Below are 9,669 nucleotides of genomic sequence, written 5' to 3'. Positions count from 1 at the left end.
TTTGTTTATCTGCTCAATATGAATTCTGTCAACATTTATGAGAGCAGTAGCATACATAGCACACATATAAACACACATTGTCTAAATGTTACAACAAAACTCTAATTTTGAATAAATAAAGTGTTTTATATATTTTTTTTATGATTTTTTGGACATACTGTTGCACTATAGTTCTTTAGTGAAATATCAATAGTCAATAGAGATTATTGTGTCTATGAGCCCTTACGGCAGTTTAGACTGGCATGACCTTCGGTTCTGTGCCAGCCTGGAAAGAAAATCTTTTGTCTTTACAGCATAACGGCACATGACATCTTCAGTGGGAGATTGTCTAAGAATAAACATGCACACCTACTCTCTGAGTGACACGCTGTGATCTCTGATCTCTCTAATGGATTTTGTACTTTGGACACCAAGAATCCTTCACATATTCACAGACAACTGAGAAGAACGCAGCAGTGCGTGCGGACTGTAACCTCATCATGTTTCATCTACAGAATATTGTTGCTTTCATAATACTCTTTGCCTCCATTTGTCAGGCTCAAGCTGGTGAGTGATTTGTCATTTTTGCTTTCCTTTCTCCCCCAGTATCCCCATTTTTGTACATTTCAATGTACTAGTTTTTCTAGTTTACTAAATTTGATGTCCTTGAATTGATTTGATATATAAAAGTTTTATACAGAAAAAAAAAAAAACCCTTTATGTGATACAATGTTACTCAGGTGGTCAACGGGCTTCATCAGATACAGCTAAAGTCACATTACAGCCGTGGCTGGTGGGACTGACAGCCGTTGTTGTTTTTCTCTTCATTGTCTTCGTCCTCCTCATCACGCAAAGACTCTTTTTCAAGAAAGACAAGTGAGTACTCACCTGAAATGTTTCTGGACAATATGTGCTGTGCATTACGTCATGATAATAAAATCTACATAGATCATAAAATACCTGATTCTTCTTTATTACATAACGTTTGACAGTACAATGAATTTTATTTTATTTAATGCTTGAAATGCTTGATACACATTTTAGAGGTTCGAAATAGCAGTAATACTTCTAGTTAAAGAGTGTTTGATTAGTCATGATGGTGATGATGAGTTTATGGTTCTTGAAACAATTACTGACATTTTATGACTTTACACTTCGAGATACTGTCAAGGCCACGTTCAGACACCTGACATACAAGACCTGACAAGACACACCTAAAGACATAATGAACAAATACATATCACATGTTTAAACATTAACATAACACTTTGACAATATATTTGTATATATACACTACTGTTCAAATGTTTGGGTCAGTAAGATTTCTAAGAAAATAACACAAATGCTTCTAATAATATTATTGTGTAATGTTACAAAAGATTTCTATTTCAAATAAATGCTTTTGAACGTTCTATTCATCAAATAATCTTGAAAATAGTAAATCTATTTAAAATTACAATAGAATGTTTACAACAAATACTAAATTACCTAATTCATCATTGAATAAAATAAGACACCCCCATCAAAACACACACACCTCGTAAACAACAAACTTTTGAACAGTAGTGTTTACAAAAAACATTTTCCAAACAATAAAATTTCGCCAATTTTAAAGTGCTTTCTACTTTGAACACATGATTAATTAAAAAGTGATTAAACTTAAACATATCGATTTACCACCCCATCCCATTTCTGAATTAGTACTAGTTTTATTCATATCAAACTGTCCATCTGTCTAATCCCCTTGCAGAGATGAACTAGAAGAAAAGGATGAAGTGGCTGCATTTTATGACAACAAAGCGGCTGATTTGGAGGCAAATGAGGACAAAAAACACAACATTCTAAAAATATAAAAACATAATAACACACCCCCACAACACACAAAACCCTCTCTCTCTAAATAAATCAACAAACTACCAAGCAATCATTCTCTATTATAAAACTATATATTAACTAATATAACATATCAACATATCAATTTAACTCAAAAATTTTGGTCTAAGTTTTTTTCTTAATAATCACAATTCCTCACACCAACAACCTACACCAGTAGCTTTAACCTAAACATAAAATAAAACAAAATTTAAAATAAAAAAAAAATTAAAATCTAAAAACAATTTCACTATAATGTATTTTTATTATCATTACTAAATATAAAATTTACTCACAATATAAATTTTACTACTTTGCTACTTTGTAACTGTAACTTGCCTAAGGTTTAAATATTCATTAGGGTAGTAAGAACATTGGAATAGAAGAGCACACACTCTGAGTCACATTGTGCACATAATGCACTGATTAACTGGCTTTTGATTCATATGACATGTCTGGGTTCAGTATGTATATATGCTAAATGGACATGGGTATGAGATCCATTACTCATTTTGACTGGCAGTTTGGACATGTTAAATGCTTCCAGTCAAATGATGTAACACAGTTTTGCCTTTGAAACCATTTGCTCGCCTCGAGGGATTATATGATGAAAATATCATTTGCAGAAAAAAAATGGCCAGGTGTTCAATTGTGTTAATGACCATTATATATTATAGGCTACTTGTGTTAAACTGTAGTTTAAAGTATACAGCATTTAAAGTTAAAGTGGACTTTGGTCTGGCATTGGCTAAATGAACAATCTGTGATTAGTAAAACTGTTGAGCTATTATGATGTAATAAAATAATAAAATCCCTAACCCATGCTTTTTATATTGATATGGTGCCTCTATTTGGTAATGTTAACTTAAGAACTACTGGTTTTTCATTACATTTTAATTAACATTTAACTGTGTGTAGGCCATTGTTGTCCTGGCTGTACTGCTCGAGGCTTCCCATACATGGGAAACAGTTTAGCTGAAACAGTGCTGACGAGTGACAGTAACTAAGCCTACAGTCAGCAGCAATAAGTGAAGCATGAAACCAGATAGAGAGAGAGTGAGAGAGAGTCTCCTTATTCTCATTCACCACTGCTGCCTTGAACTTTATATTTCGTTGTTTTTATTCTGGTTCCTGAGCGACGTCGTCTTTGCTTCATGCATCACTTGGGAGCTGGTGACAGAATAATTATTCGTTCTCTTCTAACGTTCATTACTGTGAAGTTAATCAAACGACAAAACCTCAGTTAAAAACATAATTAAACAAAAAAATAAAAAATAATGAAAAAAAAACCATCAAATAATCAGATCACCTCAGAAATTATCAAAATCTCAAACTTTTTCTTGAATTTTCGAATCAATAAATCTAATTTGATAAAGGCTACCGTTCAAAAGTTTAGGGGCGGTAAGATTTTTAAGACACTTATGCTCACCAAGGCTGCATTTATTTGATTCAAAATAAAGTAAAACAGCAAAAATATGTAATATTATTAGAATTTAAAATATTTTTTCTATTTTATTATGTTTTAATGTAATTTATACCTGTGATGGCAAGGATGAATTTTCAGCAGCTATTACTCCAGTCTTTAGTGTCACATGAACTGTGATCATTTTTCAGGATTATTTGATGAATATAGCTTTTTTTTTTTTTTTTTTTGCAACATTGTAAAAGTCTTTATTGACACTTTGCTATATAAAAGTCTTAATTTCTTTGAAAAAAGGAAAAATATCTTATTATTCACGGCAGTGAACTTGAAATACCATTTAAACATTTTTTTTATTATTAAAATATGCATTTAAAAAATACTATACTACATTAACTTCAACTAAAGCTAAAGTTGAGAAGCTAAAGTTAAGCTAAATGTTTAAACAAGCATGGTGCACGCAATTTGTTCGATTCCCAGAGAATGCTTTAACTGATGAAATGTACTTCATAGTGTAAATGCAATGTAAGCTTCATTGGATAAAATAATTTACCTAATGCATAAATGTAAAATGTAATATAAAATAAAAAACTCACAACATAAACTTGTACCTGTGAGAAGCATGGGTCACGTTCATAGTGCATAGGCACAAAAGTTTCTGTATAGTGGAGTGACCTGATTGTGATCTTATTGCAGAGAGAGGAGTCCTCGGGGAGTTGCAGTCCTTTGTTAAGACATCTGGAGCCCATTACTGTTGCATGCTTTCACAAGGCCTTCACATCACGTACTGTAAATCGAAATATTCAATTCATAAGCACAGCTAGAGAAAAACCGAGGAAAGAGAAATCACTTTGAACTTGCAAGTCTAAAAAGATATAATCAAAACAATCACAATTAAAACTCGAAGTGCAGAACAAAGAATAGACCACCCTCAGCCTGTACACACACACACACACACACACACACACACATATATAAATATAAAACCATTTCATGTTCTTATGATCTTCAGAGAAGGAGTGGTACACTGCCAAACTCTACTATAATATAAAAACTGACCATAATAATAAGCCACATACCATTTAACCCACTTTTTTTTTATGTTTTTTTTTTATTTTGAAATAAAAACATAGTATGAGAGAAAATAAGAGAGAAATGATTTGTTTTACAGCAAGCAGACATTTATTACTGTTTTACTGTTTGAGCTGACTGAATATTAAGTTCGAGTTATTTGAAATCATGCAAACTTTACTGTTTGAGCCCTAAAGACTTTTTTTTTTTTTTTCATAAAACTCAGTTATAAAACTGATAAAATCAGTATGGATAAGAACATTAAAATGAAGAGATTTATTTATTTTAATAGTATTTAAAAGTAACATTCTATAATTGAAAAAGACTTATTGAGTATCTATACCGAACCAATACTAACTAACACAAATACAGAAGCAACAGAACAACACAAAAGAATAAACACAGTTGATCACCATATTAAAAGAAAACATTTTGGAAAATCGTTTAGCCAATTTTATTTTTTTTTTTAAAATATGTTTTTTCTGTAATTATAATCCATATACATACCTTCTTTTCAAGTGGGCTTATAAAGAAGAGCGGCCACAAGCCTTACTTTTCCTAACAAGTCCACCTAGCTAAAAACCCACTGAACCTGATATAAAACAGCTTTAACTGAACTCATAGTGCTCAAAAGACATCCTTTCATGAACTTCACCCATTTACATCCTTTTCATTGTGGGCACTCACAAGCTTGTTTAAATTACAAAAAATATTAAGTAGAAAGAACCTGAGACAGACTGAAAAAGACACACACAGAAAAAAGATAATAAAAAAAAGGTTAAAAAAAAAAAGAGAAAAGGGAGAATTACAGAGAGGTTTAGACTTCCTTAAGGTAAGATATACATACAGTTACAGTAACTGTGATAAGATTAAACATCCAGATAAATCAATTTACAAGATTCACCTTTCTATTAACTTCATATATTTTTCCTCAAATTATCATTTTAGATGACATGATTACATGGCAAATCTGAATTGCTCTTGGATTGCCTACCTATTAACATGTTTACAATAATAGCATGTTTACAGAACAGGACAATTGTTTATCTACTATATACCATGTTTACATCTGTGACCTCGACTTACCATATGTTTAGAGGCTTTGTGTTGGTACGTATGGCAGTGCTGGTGTCCTCATCATTCAGCCAACATCAGTTCAGCCTGTAATTAAAATGCTCCTTCAGAGACTCGTGAATCGAGCTGGGTTTCCTCTTGCCTGCGAGCAGCAGTTCAGGCAGCTCCTGAGGCGAAGCTGTTTTCTTTGGAGTGGAGAACTGTAGTTTCAGACCGAGCTGGGGAAGTCTGGTCCAGGTTTTGAGGAGCTGGGGCTGTTAGCGGCTCACTCTATGACTAAAGGTCATAAAAAATAGTCACACCGGGCACCACATCAAGCTCTTTTGCTCTCTGCCTCTTGCTGACTTGTTAAACCCCAAAATAAGCTTAAATTTACATGTGTTTATATCTGTGTTGGAATAAAAATGTTGAACCATGAGGCTAATTAATTTTTGATGTGATTTCAAGTTTTCCTTTCTCTTTTGGAGTGTAAAGTTGCAAAGACTAAAGTCTCAAATCTTCATAAAATTAAAGTCTTTATAAACGTTAAGAGTCAACCATGCTTACCTAAAACCGTTCATTCCAACAAGCCCCCACATCTCTACGTCACGTTGTCGGAAGATTTGCATAACGCCCAAATGTTCAAGCAAAGAAAGAAGGCGTAACTTTTATTGTCGCTGTTGCCTCCACCGCCATGTTGTGGAGAAGCTGTGTGTCGGTGTGAGAGCGAAACTACTCTGTTTTCATATTTAAAGAATTTGCCACTGATGATTTAAATGAGTTTTGAGCAGTGTGGAGTAGCGCTTGTTGTTTGTCGTTTCTTCGATCACAAATGCAGACATGGTTTTGTGTTTATGCAGTGCAATACGCAATGCGTAAAAAGACAGTATAAGTCATTATAATCCGTAATTATGTCCCCACTGGATGCAACAAATTCCTCATTTGTAATGGGTCATATTGGTTTTGTCTCGTCGCACCGGTGTGGGACACAGCATCACAGTTTGGTAAGGGGCGTAACATTTCTGTCACACACTTGAGGAACCAATCAAAATGCACTGGATAGCTGGCCAATCAGAGCACACCTCGCTTTTCAGAATGATGAGCTTTGTAAAAATCTTCACATTTCAGAAAGGTGGGGCATAGAGGAGAAACAATAATGGACATTATGTAGAAAATAATGTGTTTTTTGAACCTTAAACCACATAAATAATTACACCAGATAAAATATTATTATTTTTAGCAACGTCATATGACCCCTTCAAGTAAAGTTGAAAAGAAGTAGCCTAGAAGTAGTAGAAGTAGTACCTACTCAGAGAATATATGATAACAGATGCATTCATTCACTCAGTTGAATTGTTTGAAAAAGCTGATTCAATAAGAACTTTTGCTTTGCTTTCGTAAATTTTCTTTGGCGAGCAAAAATAGACTAACCTTCTAAAATGTAAGTAACTCAGTATTGAGCTATTGTTTAATCAACTGTAATATAAAAGCCCATATGCCCACTGTATATATCACTTTATATAGCCATCTCTCTGTATATACACATACAAGGTGTATACAGTAATAAAATAAGGTGTTTTTCATAATTAAAACTATGATGTAATTTGTGCTAATTACATATTTTCATCCCTTGAATCAATTTTAGAACAAAATCATACAGGTTTGTCATTACTTTGCTGTCCAAAAGCTAATGTTTCATGGAAACAGTGAAACTGAACAGGTACCTCTGGTTAGTGTCTGTTATGGAATTTGACTCCCATTTTGCAGTGAGCTCATGAGGGGCTCCTGGCGAGGTTCACGCGAAGCTTTCAGCAAGTGTTATTGCGCTCGTTCACCCCTTTCGTATGTTTAAAGAAAAAGGACCTTGTGCTGGCTTGTGCTATTTTGAACCATTAAAATAAAATGAAATAAAACTTGACTTCCTTTCCAGAACTGAAATTATACTTTTCCAAAAGCGGCTCCAGCAATCTTGTATCTGGGGTAATGGATTGAGGGATGATTAGAGTCAGGTGTGTTACGCTCCTCAGCCAAGTTGAACCGAAAACAAACCTAAACCACAAGTTTTCAGTTTGATCTTTCATTCTAGTTCTTCCATTTCTCCTGTTCTATGCAGCTCATGCTCACAGAATTAAAACTGTCATTTAAAATGTTTGGCGATCCAAAGTTTGTTCTGCATAGAAATGAGTCATTCCCTTCCTTCATAACCACTATTGAGTGCCGATTACAATGACAAAATCTATTATCTAAGATTTAGCATGAAAAATACAGCTAATGTAAGCAGAGTACACTGATGTGTGTTCACTAAGTTTGTTTCTTCAGTCATGTTTGACTCAAAGTCAACCTTACATTTGCTTTAAAACACTTCCTTATAAAAAAATACCAAAACAAAAAATATTCATTGCCACAAAACACTTCAACAAAATAACAATAACAAAAAATAAAAATACTCCACAACACTATCATAATAATAATAAAATAAATACTATATCATGACACGTCCAGCAACATTCCTTTCTCTGGATCTGTAATAGTTATGGTGAAAGAGCTTGGGCTGAGCTAAAATTAACTCGTCCTCAGGCACGAGGCCTGTCTTCGCCTGAAAAGTGATTATACATCCAACACACAAAAAACAATATTACACCTCCAAAATACACCCATGACTGATAATCAAGGTCATTCTACAGAAACATTCAAGACTGTCAAGTAAATTTAGCATCTAATTGGTTGGAAAAGAAAAACACAAAGTCACCTCATTTCTGAGTTGTAGCATAGCTTTGTTTATTTTTTTCTTTTCTTTTCATTTTATTCATTTTTTTTGCATAGGGAAACATACTTCCAGTACTGCATTCATGAGCGATTTTTTTTTGCGAACAGCGATGGCTGAATACAATGTTATAATGAAATATTGTTAAAGCTGTAATTTCCCCCTCACACCAGTTCAAAAACACATGGAAAATTTAGTTTGTTGTGCATGAGAAAAACTAATTTTTTCCCCATCCGTTTCAAAACTGACATACCGACTTTTGCTTATAGATTACAATTTAGCAAGGTTCTTAAGAGAAACAGAGACAAATAATGAAAATCCGATGCTTTCCAAAAGAACATGGATGCACGTCATCATGCCAGCTGTGAATATGTCTAAACTAAAAGTCCACATGCCCTTCCTGGTGTGAAGTGTTTTTATCTGTGCAGCAAGCAAGCATTTAATGAGTAACTACTATTGTAATATTTGTAAAGAATAATGTGATTAAAAAAAGAGGAAGGAAAAACCAACAAAAACCTTGAAATTTAACACTGCATTAGAATGCTCTCTGAAAAACATTTCAACCTTCGTCCTTTCAACTCAAAGCATCCAAACATAGAGAAAACAGCATGCTTAAAAACAAACAAAACAACAAAGATAGAAATATTCATAGAAATGAAACCTTATTTCAGAATAAAAACAAACAGAATAAAACAAAACAATTGTTCTAATGGGAGAGAGGGCACCCTGAAACATTGATGCGTGACTGTTTTGGGGGTCTCAAACATTCGGGAGCAGGCGGTATGTCAGGGTGTTTTTGGCAATTCATTTGTGTGAAAGACTTATCAAAATATTGCATAAATTGCAAAGCCCATGAATGGCTTTTCTCCCCTTTGAACAGAAACACTTTCTTCACCCCGTTTGAGCCATTTTAACCTTAGGGACAGATTTAGAAAAGCCCTTAGCACATGCTAGCATTCTTAGCATTGCCAGACTGTACTAACCTCAATGTCAATATGTTGCGGCACGCCGAGGTTGTGTTATTGAGAGGCTTTGGCAAATCTGGCCCCTTGGTTGGATAATAACATACAAAAAGCATTTGATATACAAAAGTTATATCTAATACAGACTGACACTGCAGAGATGACGTCAGCGGGACGGTGGAAACCCACGTAACAGCTCACAGTTTACAGAGAACACATGGGTGAGGAAAAGAAACCAAAGCAAAGCAGTAAAATGACAGGCACTGCATGTTAAAATTGTATTTTAACCCAGTTTGGTATATCTATGTATATAACTTCAATTTGAATTGCTGGTTTGCTAAGAGTGAAAAATAATGAGCCTGTACCCCAGAACCATCCACTCTACAGTACAGTAAAATTTCATCAAAGTTCAGATTAAAACCATCCATCACCCCCACAGCTCTATCAGCAACATGATATCTGAAACAATGTTTGTAGAGCATTGAAGTTTGAATTACGTACTTTAAATGGGTATTATGTCAGTATAACCAATGACCTCACCTATGCAC

At 34.0% G+C, this 9,669-nt stretch overlaps 1 protein-coding gene across 1 annotated transcript; it reads left to right on the top strand.

The window, feature by feature from the left end:
• Positions 1–391: 391 nt before the first annotated feature.
• Positions 392–1,817, top strand: smim24 (small integral membrane protein 24; the record flags this gene model as incomplete). The annotated part of the gene is made up of 3 exons (XM_019108853.2): positions 392–546; positions 720–855; positions 1,730–1,817. Coding segments are annotated over exons 1-3 (291 nt in total), but the record flags the coding sequence as incomplete, so codon positions are not given.
• Between the last annotated feature and the right edge of the window lie 7,852 nt (positions 1,818–9,669).

Source organism: Cyprinus carpio, chromosome A8 (genome assembly GCF_018340385.1).
Source record: "Cyprinus carpio isolate SPL01 chromosome A8, ASM1834038v1, whole genome shotgun sequence".
In the NCBI taxonomy this organism is placed as follows: domain Eukaryota; kingdom Metazoa; phylum Chordata; class Actinopteri; order Cypriniformes; family Cyprinidae; genus Cyprinus; species Cyprinus carpio.
The sequence above is the reverse complement of the archived record's forward strand: the minus strand, read 5'-3'. Positions and strand labels throughout refer to the sequence as shown.